Genomic DNA, 13,924 nt, shown 5'->3' with positions numbered 1-13,924 from the left:
GTATTGGGACAGTTCCTATCTATATTTACATTTTTCCACCTGGTTCAGCCAGCAGATTTGTTAATATACCATATAAGGAACAAATAAAATAAAGATGCAGAGGGTCCACTTATTTTCACTAATGGGGTCACGGCCAACTGAAGAAAAGCATTGACAACCCTGGGAAATTGCAAGAGCTGGGGAAATATTTCCATAAACAATTTTTGCAGGGGACTTTGTGAGTCCCTTTCAGCTAAGCATCTGTTAAGCATGCAACTGCGAAATGGCTCAACTTTGTGCACCACCTTCTATACTAATTGAGAATACTAGTTCAAGCACATGGAAGAATTGTCAAATTTGGGCTTTGAGTCAAAACTGGAAATGCTACCATAACAGCCCAACTGGAAATGCTACCATAACAGAAAATACACAGGAGTAGAAGTGGTGACTGTTTTGGGACCAAATGTAGGGTTGGGATTTTCCAGTTTCAAATGGCACAGTTCCAGTAACTACAATTTCTGCAATGAGGAAGCATGGCATCTCTTTGACACATAGTAAAATAGTAAGTGCAATGTGTGACTTACTTATCTATTGCTAACACATAAAACTGCTGATTTATACAATTGGTATCCACTTTTTCCTTTAGCAAAAGTCTAAGTAACTAGTAGCTATTATAGTTCCTGTTATCATATGCCTTGTATCAGGAAAAAGAGAAGGAAAAGGAGCCCGTGCACTCGAAGAAAAATATAAACAAACATGAGGACAAGGATGCAACAGCATACACAAAATATTGGTGTTTTGAAGGAAACAACCCCCTGATTCTCTCAGCATATTAATTAGGGTATGCATGCACCCCAGTTCCTTATTCCTTTCCATATACATTGGCAATTATTGGCACAAGGGCAGTAGGCTAGTATTTCTAGGGTGAAACTGAAGATTTTGGGCTGGGTGCTTTGCTAGGGGTTTTGTCATATATAAAGCACATCTGACGGTGCCAGTGTATAATGTGAAGCAGTTGAAAGCTTAATTTGAGGTGCTCCCTCAGTTCCTTGTCCCCCCCCCCATATATTGGCTATTACTGAATGGGGCAATATACTTGACCATGTCATGCACCCAAAGCAAAACTGGCATTGGGCTACAATGCCAAAGGCTACAATCTCCTCCTTGTTGCCTCCGTGATAGGAGCTGGCCCCAAAGTTTTTGTGGTGTGCCCCCTTCTCCTAGTTCCTTACTCAATTCTACATAGTCACTAGGGGTGCCACACTTGGCAGGTTGTTGGGCCAAAATGAAGTGGTGCAGTGATTTTCATAGAGGACTCCCTCCTAGTCTTGAGGGTGTCTGATTTGCGGTGGCTCAGAACTTAAGGTGGGGTGTGCACCCGCTTCTTAGTGGCAAAGCAGATTTTGAATTTTGACTGAAGATCATTATTCTGGACCTCAAAGGGGACATGAAGATACAGTGGTACCTCGGGTTAAGAACTTAATCCGTTCCAGAGATCCGTTCTTAACCTGAAGTACCACTTTAGCTAATGGGGCCTCTCGCTGCCGCCATGCCGCCAGAGCACGATTTCTGTTCTCATCCTAAAGCAAAGTTATTAACCCGAGGTACTATTTCTGGGTAGGCAGAGTTTGTAACCTGAAGCGTTTGTAACCTGAAGTGTTTGTAACCCGAGGTACCACTGTATATGGCACTACTAAGAGTATCTTGAGTTGTTCCTGAGCGCCATATTATGCCTGCTAAGGCCAGGGCCTTTATAGAATTAACAATTAGGTTCCTGCTTAAAACTCCCAATTCACTCACACTTTTTGTCAGGAGGTGATCCCAGGGGTGCCATGTTGAATAAAATATGGGGCCTTAGGTAATCCACATAATCAGTCACATGATGTGGCACACATATACCAATATCCATCAACTTTGGGGCCCCCGATCCCCTAAAAATCGGGGGGGGGGGGCAAAGGGACCTTGGCCCCTAGGAGTTGGCTCCTGTGGATCCAGCTATCAAAATGTATCAATCCGACCTAGTGATCTGTGATGTGTTTTGTTCTTGTTTTATGAATGCACCTTTGCTGTTGATTTTATGTTGTTTGGTGCCATGAATGATGTCCTTGTTTTTTAAAAACTTGGTGGCACAGCTTTTTTATTTTTGCAAATGAATGAATGAGTGATATGGGCCAGCCCAGAGCTTAACTTTGGAACGCATCAGGGGCAGAAAAAGTCATGTCCCTGAGACTTTTCCTTCAGCTCCACTTCAAAGGTTCATGGGGTTGAGAATGGGAAACAGGTAACGGGAGGCAAGGAGGGAGGGAGGCAACCTGTCACATCGGCTCTGTTTGCCTGTAAATAAAGGCTAAGCGGCTGAGGCTGGGCTGGCTGTATAAATGCTGCGGGCGGGTCCCACGCCTTGGCCAAAGCCGGGGCTCTGGGGGCGAGTGCAGGTGTGGAGGAGGAGAAGGAGGAGAAGGAGGTGCGCTCGCATATTTCTTTCAAAGGCAAGAAGAAGAAGGAGAAAGAGAAGGAGAAGGAGAAATTCTGTGGAGAAGCCTTCGGCGCTTCAGAACCCGGACAGCGGCGCTGCCTTGGCGCGCAAGGGCGGACTGAGGCGAAGAGGCAGCGACTTGTGGCGAGCGGTGGGAACCGAGCGCACGGGAGCAGCTGACGCGGTTAGCGCGGATTTGGCGGGATGCGAAGGGGAGCGAACAGAGCGCGCGGGGAGGAGGCCGAGGTGGTTTGCGGTTGGGCTACAACTCCCGTCATGACCAGCTAGCGAAAGCAGCGGTCAGGGATGATGGGAACTGTAGTCCCAAAGCAGCTGGAGACTCCAGTTAGGGGGAGATGGGTCTAGGCTAGACTCTAGCGCACGGAGCGGGAGCGAGGCCACAGGTTGACACCACGCAAGAAAGGGACCGGGGAGATGAAAGAAGGAAGGAAGGAAAGAAGGAAAGAAGGAAAGAAGGATCTGGGAGCTTACATCCTAAGTAGAAAAAGCAAAATATGCTTCCCCCCTGGCCCTTTCCTTAAAGGAAGAGGCGCCAGAATATCGTCAGAAGGGCTCACCCGTCAGAAGGGCTCACTCTCTCCATGTGGAGAAGTTGCTCAGACTGTTCTTTTTCCCCACACAGAGGTGCAGAATGTTCTGGCTTTTAGGAAAGAAAATAAAAAGAAGCAGAGGCCTTAGTGATCAGATTGAGTAGTTTTTTTTGGGGGGGGTGTCTTTTGGGGGGGTGTCAGAGGGCATTCAGAGCAAAAGAATCGGGCTCCCTTGACCAGAAGGGAGAAGCTGGCCAGAGGGTCCCTGGAGAGGAGCAGGAGCCGGCTGTTTCTGAAGCTCCATCCCCTGGGAAGATGCTTGTGTTGCCAGAGGCTGGCTTCACCTGGCTCTTCCAGGTGTGGGCGAAGTTTGCAGGGCATGCTGTCCTTGATGGCTGGCTGCCACTGGAGACCGTGTGCTTAGGGGATGTTGTCCTTCTCCTTCATTGTTTCCACCTGTAGGCAGGGCAGGGACATGGCCGCAGGTGGTGGTGGTGGAGGCGATGGAGCCCTCCCGGATCTCAGTCGCTATGTGGTGTCCCGTCCCGTGTACAATGAGCCTACCTTTCAAGAGGAGAATGAGAGGAAATTGGTGGTGCCCAAAACACTCCGGGAACGAGTCCAGAAAACTTGCAGGTGACTGACCGGCTGCCATACATCACGGTTTGGTGGGGTGCAGGGGCAGGTGACACCTAAGAACTTTAAGAATCCTGGATCAAATGAGGGTGGGCCAAGGCAGGGGAGCAGGTGCATTTCACGGTGTGACTCGAGCAATTTAACATTTTGTCCTTGGCAGCTGTTCAAGAAGAAAAGCCATTCAGATAACCAAGACCTTGTTCCCTATTTTGGAATGGCTGCCCAAGTACAGAGTGAAGGAATGGCTCCTCAGCGATATAATTTCTGGTGTCAGTACAGGACTTGTGGCTACTTTACAAGGTAAGAGAGATCCAATCTTTTCCCCACTACTATTAAAGAAGGTGTGGGGGGGAATGAGACTGTAATGAAGTTGCCTAAACTCTGTCTTGCAGTTGTGAGTCACTGCCCTGATTTACTTAACCATTTTTTAAAAGACTCGTCAGCAATCTGGAAAAGCTCAGGGCTGCAACTTCATTTGGAGCAAAATAAGTTAGGATCTATGGGATGGGTGGTGCTGTGGGTTAAACCACAGAGCCTAGGGCTTGCTGATCAGAAAGTCAGCGGTTCAAATCCCCACGACGGGGTGAGCTCCCGTTGCTCGGTCCCAGCTCCTGCCAACCTAGCAGTTCGAAAGCACGTCAAAGTGCAAGTAGATAAATAGGTACCGCTCTGGCGGGAAGGTAAACGGCATTTCCGTGCACTGCTCTGGTTTGCCAGAAGTGGCTTAGTCATGCTGGCCACATGAACCGGAAGCTGTATGCCGGCTCCCTCGGCCAGTAAAGCGAGATGAGCACCACAACCCCAGAGTCGTCCATGACTGGACCTAATGGTCAGCGGTCCCTTTACCTTCACCTTAAGTTAGGATCCAACTGAAAATCTAGCTAACTTGCAAATTGTGTGCTTCAAAACATGAATAGCTCCTATTTGTACATGGAACTTTGTTTAAGATGTGGAATACACAAGTCAATAATACCTCTGTAGAAAGGTACTACTTGATTTAGATATCAAAAGAGTCTGTTGTAAGATTAGTCAATACAATACAATACTTTATTTTCTGTCATTTCAGGCTTGGCGTATGCACTACTGGTTGCAGTTCCTGTTGGATATGGTCTCTACTCTGCTTTTTTCCCCATCCTGACATACTTCTTCTTGGGAACATCAAGACACATCTCAGTTGGTAATTGTATATTTCTCATGTTACTATTGGCCAACTATTAATTCCAGAATGCTGAACTTATTCAAAGGTATTGGAATATCTCAGACAGTAGTTTTAGTGAAACCAGTTTACTAATATGCTTTTATGGTGGCATCTTCTTATTGTGTTTGAGTAGAGCTTTATGCTTATCCACATTTTCCCACAAAGTGTAGAATTGTAGAGTTGCAAGGGACCACAAGGGTCATCTAGTCCAACCCCCAAAATGCAGAAATATTTTTGCCCAATGTGGGGCTCGAACCTACAAACCTGAGATTCAGAGTCTCATGCTCTATCAACTGAGCTATCTTTCTGCCATGACTACTGGAAATAGCTTTGATGCCTACATTATATGTATGTAATCTCTTATTTTGCTAGTACTGTTCCTTAGCAGAGCTCTTTACAAGACATCAGGTTCAATGCCAGTTTTGATTCACTTAGGTTCACACAGGTCCAAATGTAATAGTTAAGCACTTTGAACTCAGCATGATGACTCCAACGTATTAATTGCTAATTCTAGACGACAGAAAGCTGTGACAATAATGCAGAAAATATACACTCTCGAGGATTCTAGTTTATGGTGTGTATGACAAACTGGATATTTTTTTCTGTGGTAGCTTTGGGCGATAGACAGTGTTAGCCATTCTCCAAGCAGACCCATTGAAATCAATTGGCAACTCGAGTCCATTAATTTCAAGGGGTCTGCACTGTGTGTATGGCAGGCATCCCCAAACTTTAGCCCTCCAGATGTTTTGGACTACAATTCCCATCTTCCCCGACCACTGGTCCTGTTAGCTAGGGATCATGGGAGTTGTAGGCCAAAACATCTGGAGGGCCGCAGTTTGGGGATGCCTGGTGTATGGCTAACACTGAGCAGCACCCTATTTGATTAAACTGACAAAACATAATACTAATACTAATACTAATAAATTTATACCCCGCCCATCTAGCTGGGTTTCCCCAGCCACTCTGGGCAGCTCCCAATCGAACATTAAAAACACATACAGCATTAAACATTAAAAACTTCCCTAAACAGGGCTGCCTCTAGAGGTCTTTTAAAAGTAGGATAGTTGCTTTTTTCCTTGGCATCTGATGGGAGGCCGTTCCACAAGGCAGGCACCACTACTGAGAAGGCCCTCTGCCCATAGCTGCCAAGTTTTCCCTTTTCTCGCGAGGAAGCCTATTCAGCATAATGGAAAATACCTTAAAAAGGGGGATAACTTGGCAGCTATGCCTCTGCCTGGTTCCCTGCAACCTCGCATCTCACAGTGAGGGAACCGCCAGAAGGCCCTCGGCTCTGGATCTCATGAAACATTGGTTTTATTATTGCTTTGGATGTTTAGTATAATTTAGTGTTTCTACATTTTAAGCTAATTTTGTTGTTTTATTCTTAGCTGTTTGAAGCACACTGTTAAGAAATGCTATGTAAAATATATAAAATTATTCCCAACAGGACCTTTTCCAGTGGTCAGTTTGATGGTGGGCTCAGTAGTACTGAGCATGGCACCTGATGAAAAATTCCACATGGTCAGCAGTAACGTGACAGGGCTGAACCAAACAGTTATAGATATCACATCAAGAGATGCAGAGAGAGTGCTCATTGCCAGCACCATCACTTTTTTGGTTGGAATTCTCCAGGTAATGCTGATTGGATAAAACTGTCTCAAATGTTGCTGCTTTCATACTTTATGACAGAACTGATGAAATAATAGAAGAAACAGCTTCATGCTAAACACTCACTATTTTCCTCAATTAGAGCCAAAATGTATTCAAATAATAAAACAGAATGCAACTTTGCTTGCCTCACATTTATTGTTCTGCACAGTTTAGAAATACCAAGCATTTGTATCCTTTTATGTCGTGGGATTAAAGCCTTGCATTTCGGATCTTGTCTCCTGCAGCCAGGAAAAAAAGGCTTTTTAGTCTTCTTGCATTTTAGTACAATCATTTTAAAGGTGGGAAAGCCAGACCATTAAAAGAGAAAAGAACTAATAATTATTGAAAATCTATTTAAAAACAACAAGCAAGGCCTTCATGTAAATCCATACAGCTGGTCACCCTGGTACTTACTCTTAAGTCCTACACAAGTTGAGACCAGGATACGTGGAGGAATCTTTTCACTAGCTTGCGCATGTACTGAGAGATAATTGGAGGCTCTCCTCTGGGTGACCCAATGGACAGAGGTGTGGTGGGTTAAAACTGGGAGCAGGGCCTTCTTAGTTGTGGCACCCCAGTTTTGGGAGTCTTTCTTCCTGGCACCTACTTGATTGTCTTGGGTGCCACGTGAAAACCTTGATATTTTCTTAGACCTACAATTTTTAAATGGTGAGAATATTCCGCTAGTTTTATTTATTGTTTTAATTTTTGTTGCTGTTTATTTAGTGCTCATTCTTACTGTTTTTACACCACATAATACAAATAAATTAAATAAATAAATTGCATAAGTTGTAGCTAAGATATTAAAACAGACAAAATAAGAGTCTTAATCACTGTATGTTAGGTGGCTAAATCCTGAATTGTTAAATTTGTGGGGTATTCTAATGCTTTCTAACAGCTCATAAAACTATTCTGTGCTTCTTCTTTTTCCAGCTAGTGTTCGGATTTCTTCAGATTGGCTTTATTGTGAGATATCTTGCTGATCCACTGGTTGGGGGTTTTACAACTGCTGCAGCATTTCAAGTGTTTGTTTCACAGCTGAAGATAGTCTTAAATGTCCCAACCCAAAACTACAATGGGATCCTTTCCATAATCTATGTAAGTGTGTCTTGCTGAACTGGGGGTTGTGCTTGGCCTGATGGAATGACAGTTGAGGGAGGAGCCTGTTGGAGCTAGTGTTTCAGCCAAGTGGATGTTAATTTAGTTGTTAGATCACTGTACAGTGGTACCTTGGGTTGAGTACTCAATCCATTCTGGGGTGCCGTTCGCACCCCAAAAAGTACTCAACCTGAGCGGCCATAGCGTGCGTGTGCGAAGCGCCAATAGAGCGCTTCTGCGCACGCGCGAAGTGCGCAGAACACTTCTGCGCATGCGCGCATGGCAGAACCCGAAAGTAAACACTTTCGGGTCTGCCGCGTACGCAACTTGAAAGTACGCAACCCGCAGTGTACTTAACCCGAGGTATGACTGTATGCATTTATATACAAGTGGGGCTGGCAACAAAATGCTACAGCGTGGAGTCTTCAGGCAGCCATATCTTCTTTCAGGGTGCTCCACTACATTCCCCCTCCCTCCTGTTTTCTATGCCTCCTGCAACAGTTAGTCATCATTCTGTGGCCGGTGAGCATGCTCATTCCTCCTTGGCTGTTTTGGGTTTAGTTTTGGTTTTGCTCCCTTGAGGTTTCCCCCTTAAATATTTTTTCTTCTACTTCAGACTTTAGGATTTCCCAAACATGTTGATATGTTTTTGGCTACGCAGCCATTTGTTTCTTTTGGACCTGAGTTTGCTGTTACTTGATACAAGTAGGACCTGCAGCACAATGTTGCATTTTGGAGTGCTTGTCTTCGGGATTCTGGTCAACCTGCCATCCCCACTTTGCCCCCTGCCAGCTGAGCATGCTCAGTCCTCATTGAACAGTTTTATGGGGTTATCCGTCTTACATCCCCCCCCTCCTAATTTTCTTTTCTGTAATTGATTCTGGAAGTCCGTACTTAACCTGAAGCGTACTTAACCTGAAGCGAACTTTCCCATTGCAAGTAATGGAAAGTGGATTAATCCGTTCCAGACAGGTTAAACTGAAAATACTCAAACTAAAGCATGCTTAAATCGAGGTATGCCTGTATTTCCTTTAAAGGTAAAGGTAAAGGGACCCCTGACCATTAGGTCCAGTCGTGACCAACTCTGGGGTTGTGCGCTCATCTCGCATTATTGGCCGAGGGAGCCGGCGTATGGCTTCCAGGTCATGTGGCCAGCATGACAAAGCCGCTTCTGGCAAACCAGAGCAGCACATGGAAACGCCGTTTACCTTCCTGCTGTAGCGGTTCCTATTTATCTACTTGCATTTTGACGTGCTTTCGAACTGCTAGGTTGGCAGTAGCTGGGACCGAGCAACGGGAGCTCACCCCATCACAGGGATTCGAACCGCCGACCTTCCGATCGGCAAGCCCTAGGCTCAGTGGTTTAACCACAGCGCCACCTGGGTCCCATGCGTATTTCCTTTAGGGTGGTATAATACCACAGTCATGGTTTTCCCTTAAAAAAATATTGGGGGCCCTAGTTTGTTAAGGGTACGGAGAGGTGTTAGGAGACCACAGTTTCTCTCACAGAGTGGTTTGACAACCAATCACTCTTCCCAGGGAAGTAATAACTGGTAATATATAGCTTTAAGTGAATAGTGCAGATGGGACCTTAGACTGAGAATGTGGTTTATTCAAACTGAATGGTAGCATTTCACATTGTCTTTTTTATTTTTAGACCCTTATTGATATATTTAAAAATATTGGACTCACCAACATTGCTGATCTCATTGCTGGCCTGCTGACCATCGTTATTTGTATGGTAGTCAAGGAAATAAATGATCGGTTCAGACACAAGATCCCTGTTCCTATTCCTATAGAAGTGATTGTGGTAAGCCAACAACTTTAAGCTCAAGGGATTTGATTGACAGGAGAACAATATCTGTTTTCTCTGTTCATAGTGTTGCAATCCACCCCAATCTTCAAGCGTAATGGGATTCCAAAGGTCCCAAGTGCTTACCCAGGGTTTGCGTTTCCTTCGGGAATGAGGCATAGTGGAGACTGCAGTGTCTTTATGATATATGGTTTATTTGCATATTAACACCCCAAAGGGTATTGGTTCGCCCATAGCTGCAGCCTTGGATTCAAAGAGAAATCAGATATTGCTCTCAAACATTTCTCTGACTCTCTCTCCAGCTCACGGAGGGGGCCCCACCCAATAACCGTCTTGCACCAAGAGTCTTAATGCCCTTAATCCACTGTAATGGCTATCGCTTTGTCAGGACGCTAGCTTGGCTATTCCAAGAGTTAATCTCACTGTAAACAAGTGGTACAGTGACAATAAAGTATTTCTATTTCTAGTTAGAAGCTTTGATTAACACTTGCTGGATCCAGGGATGAGAGGGGTCTAGCACTCGGTATAACACCCTGAACTCGTAACAACAACATAATGCTATTTCTTTTTATTCTAGACAATAGTCGCCGCTGGCATTTCATATGGTGTTGACCTGGAGAAAAAGTACAATGCAGGCATTGTTAAATCTATTCCCAGTGGGTGAGTGTAGATTGTTCATTCATATACGGTATATATATACAGTGGTTAAGAACTTAATTCGTTCTGGAGGTACGTTCTTAACCTGAAACTGTTCTTAACCTGAGGTACCACTTAGCTAATGGGGCCTCCCGCCGCCCTGCTGCCGCCGCACAATTTCTGTTCTCATTCTGTAGCAAAGTTCTTAACCTGAGGTACTATTTCTGGGTTAGCGGAGTCTGTAACCTGAAGCATCTGTAACCCGAGGTACCACTGTGTGTGTGTGTGTGTGTGTGTGTGTGTGTGTGTGTGTGTGTGTGTGTAAAGTCAGTGGGCTGGGCAGCTATATTTCAAGTACACACTAATGGCTCAGCTTTTAATAGTAACTGTATAGCCACTTCATACATAATCTTTTTATCTACATAGAATTATGGAATTATAGAGTTGGAAGGGACCCTGAGGATCATCTAGCCCAGGCATCCTGAAACTTGGCCCTATAGATGTTTTGGGATTACAATTCCCACCATCCCTGAACACAGGTCCTGTTAGCTAGGGATGATGGGAGCTGTAGTCCCAAAACATCTAGAGGGCCAAGTTGGGGGGTGCCTGATCTAGCCCTTGCAATGCAGGAACATGCAGCTGTCCCAGACACGGATCACACCTGCAACCTTGGCATTATTAGCACCATGCTCTAACCAACTGACATAGATGTACTCAAATATAGGGGGGGGAATGGCTCAGTCATGTATCAAGTGAAAGTGGAGTCAAGTTGACTACATCATGTACATGTGCTAAACTCCAGCTGGTAGAATTGCACAATGAATATATACCGGTACATATGGTGAAACAAAACCAGGTCCAATCTTCACATTCCCCTCCCCTGCTCTGTGTTATGGTAAAATATTAGAAGTAGCTTTAAGAGAAAACGCAGAGGCTGGGGTGGTAGGGCGGGAAAGAGGAGCAACTTGGCAAATAAATTGTTAAGGTTCCCCCCCCCACAAGGTGAATCCAAGACATGTTTGGTGTATTTGGATGGATGGATGGAGAGGATAACATTTTTAGATAGTTGTGCAATTTGGACTACACAGGTACATACAATTCTCAGGCAGCAGGGTAAACACATGGAGGCAGGGCAAGCAGGCATGTCTGTGGGACAGACAAGTGAAATCATGCCACATTACTGCAAGCACAGTTACTATGAATAGTTGGCAATGCATTTTATCCGAAGGACTTTCATGTTACAAGTGGCTTTTGCCTTTTGGGGATCTCCAACTAAATGAAGAATATACAACGTATTTTGCAACAAATTATTTTACGAGTAAATGTTGTCTGTTTACTGCAGGGAGAAGCACCAATGGGTTACATCTCCACCTCCCCAAATCGTTTCATTATAGAGTTGAAAAGTGCCATCATAATAATTTGTTAGTCATAGTTGTCGTAGTATTTGTAGGGGGAAAAACAAATGCACACACACACATTTTTCTCCTTTTTTATATATAGATTTTTGCCTCCCGAACCTCCAGCGGTCAGCATGTTTGGGGACATGATAGCATCTGCTTTTTCCATTGCCATTGTTGCTTATGCAATAGCTGTGTCTGTGGGCAAAGTGTATGCAACCAAATATGACTATGCTATTGATGGAAATCAGGTATGTGAAACCAAAGTACTTTTTATAAACTGCGAAGTGAAAGCTGAATCTTATTTATGGAGAGGAGCACACTTATTTTTCAGCCATTGTGGGGATGTTTATAGGTGAAGTTACTTAGTGGATATATTAGGAAAATAAGTAATTCAATTGTCAGATTTAAATGAGTAATAAACTATTCCCCATAAGGCGTGCCAGATTCTGCCTCACTTTGTGGGTGCCCGGCGCACACCTATGACATCACGTGCATGGCATGTGTGTGATGTCACGCGGCAGGAAGAGCCCCAATGGGACCCATTGCAGCTTCAGGAAGGTCCCAACAAAATTTTCTGTATGCCCAGGCACCCAGGACTCCCCCACAAATGGTGCCAGTGTTTCTCATCAAGGGTGGAACTAGATCTGAGAGCAACATGGAATTGGCACCAATAACAGACCAATGTTGAGCCCTCCCCCAACTCTGTATTATTTGTCCAATCCTCTTTAGAAGTCAGCCAAGTCCGTGACCATCTCTGCCTCCTGTGGGAGAGAGTTCCACAGTATACATATTTGCTGCATGAAGAAGTACATTATTTTGCCTGCCCCCAAATCTTCCAACATTCAGCCAATATTCAATATCCATGAATTCTAGTGCCACGAAGGAGGGGTAACCTTTTCTTCTATCCACTTTTCCATGCCATGTATAACTTCATGAACTTCAGTCATGTCACCTCTTAGTTGTCTTTTCTTTAAACTAAAAAAAATAACAAACATTGCATCGTTTCCACATAGGGGAATTGCTCTATCCCGTTGATCGTTTTGGTTGCCCTGTCATTTTATCCAATTCACTTTCATATTAGCTGTTAGGAAGAAGTATTTCTTTCTCCCTTTTTAAAAGATGATTCTGCTTGAACCAGATTTCTAATGGAGCATTTATCTTTGCTATCTTTTTTGAGTAGTATATAAGAATGCATATCTGAGATAGTATGAAGGCTATTTCTATTGCAATATTCAATATATGGTATATATGGAACTAGGGCAAGTACAAATTAAACAATTGGAATTTGCCAAACCTATTTTTTTATTAAGGCAATTGGGTTTTCTTTTACTCTTCTTCCCACTGTTTCTTCTTTAGCAGCTGTGCCTTTACATTTATATGTCTATTTCTAGGAACAGCTACAGACCAATGGCAGCCTACAGAAATCTGCCATTGGTCAAGTCCTAAAAAGGAACTTGTTCCATAATTCCACACTATTAAGAAAAATGACTGCACCTCAAATGTACCATAAAAGTTCAGCTACAACTTCATTTGATTCATAGCTGCCAAGTTCTCCCTTTTTCTAAGGGAAATTCCCTTATGCTGAATAGGCTTCCTCGCGAGCAAAGGGAAAACTTGGCAGCTATGATTTGATTCAGTTTTGAAACTGGGTCTAGTCCTTCCCAATTTACAGTTCAAAATAATATTTATATGTAGGGAGAAAGCTTTATTTCTTAGGGGGGAAAAATTATCATCTTAACACCAAGATCTTCTAATCTTCTAGGAATTTATTGCCTTTGGGATCAGCAATATTTTTTCAGGGGCCTTCTCTTGCTTCGTTGCCACCACTGCTCTGTCCCGCACAGCAGTCCAAGAAAGCACTGGTGGGAAAACCCAGGTAATTCCGCTTGATCAGAAGAAACAATAAAGACTATTCTAATCGATGTATTGCTTAGCGCACAGTGATTCTTCGAAATCTCATTGTTACCGATTTTGTGGGTGGCATTTTTTAATGCAAAGCCAAACGTTTCACTGACTTCCTGGACACCAGCTTCCCTGACATAAAACGAAGGGAGCACATTAAGAGAAGACTATAGCACCTGAATGGTATTACCTTAACCTGCATGCAGTAGGAATTCCAGAGATAGATAAATAAATAAATAATCTCCCTGAACCCAGATTAAATTCAGTGATGTCAGGTGGGCAGTCATCTGAATGCTTCGTTGATCACTCAGGTATTAAGTGAGTATGTAGCTTCAGGGGGATTCAAATGGAAGTTTGTGGGGGCTGCCCATCCCAAGTAGGAACCTGGGTTTTTGGAGGAGTAATCAGATGACTGCAAGTTCACATTCACAGTCAGTCAGTAGTACTTTAAAAAGAAAGCAGCTGCAGCTAGGAAGGACATTAAAATGCAAACTCTGCTGTGTGCATTTGGCATATCCCTATGAAAGAAAATTTAAAAACATCCACTTTTTTAAAAAAAATACTACTGTACCACTTAAGTAAAAA

The 13,924-nt window shown here is 43.9% G+C and overlaps 1 protein-coding gene across 2 annotated transcripts in view; it reads left to right on the top strand.

Moving 5' to 3' along the window:
• The first annotated feature begins 2,395 nt into the window (after positions 1–2,395).
• The window catches only part of SLC26A4 (solute carrier family 26 member 4), a 29,280-nt gene continuing 17,751 nt past the window's right edge, over positions 2,396–13,924 (top strand). Inside the window, exons 1-10 of one of the 2 annotated variants that reach the window (XM_060279388.1) lie at positions 2,396–2,606; positions 3,469–3,642; positions 3,803–3,942; positions 4,709–4,819; positions 6,288–6,472; positions 7,424–7,588; positions 9,246–9,398; positions 9,979–10,061; positions 11,538–11,685; positions 13,200–13,313. In XM_060279388.1, coding sequence (XP_060135371.1) covers positions 3,482–3,642; positions 3,803–3,942; positions 4,709–4,819; positions 6,288–6,472; positions 7,424–7,588; positions 9,246–9,398; positions 9,979–10,061; positions 11,538–11,685; positions 13,200–13,313 — 1,260 coding nt within the window. In that variant the 5' untranslated portion in view covers positions 2,396–2,606; positions 3,469–3,481. Of the gene's footprint in view, positions 2,640–3,468; positions 3,643–3,802; positions 3,943–4,708; positions 4,820–6,287; positions 6,473–7,423; positions 7,589–9,245; positions 9,399–9,978; positions 10,062–11,537; positions 11,686–13,199; positions 13,314–13,924 lie in introns of both variants that reach the window. The other variant, XM_035126484.2, reaches the window with a different exon arrangement.

This window comes from Zootoca vivipara, chromosome 10 (genome assembly GCF_963506605.1).
Source record: "Zootoca vivipara chromosome 10, rZooViv1.1, whole genome shotgun sequence".
Classification (NCBI taxonomy): Eukaryota; Metazoa; Chordata; class Lepidosauria; order Squamata; family Lacertidae; genus Zootoca; species Zootoca vivipara.
Note: the sequence above shows the minus strand (reverse complement) of the source record. Positions and strands in the feature narration are given on the sequence as shown.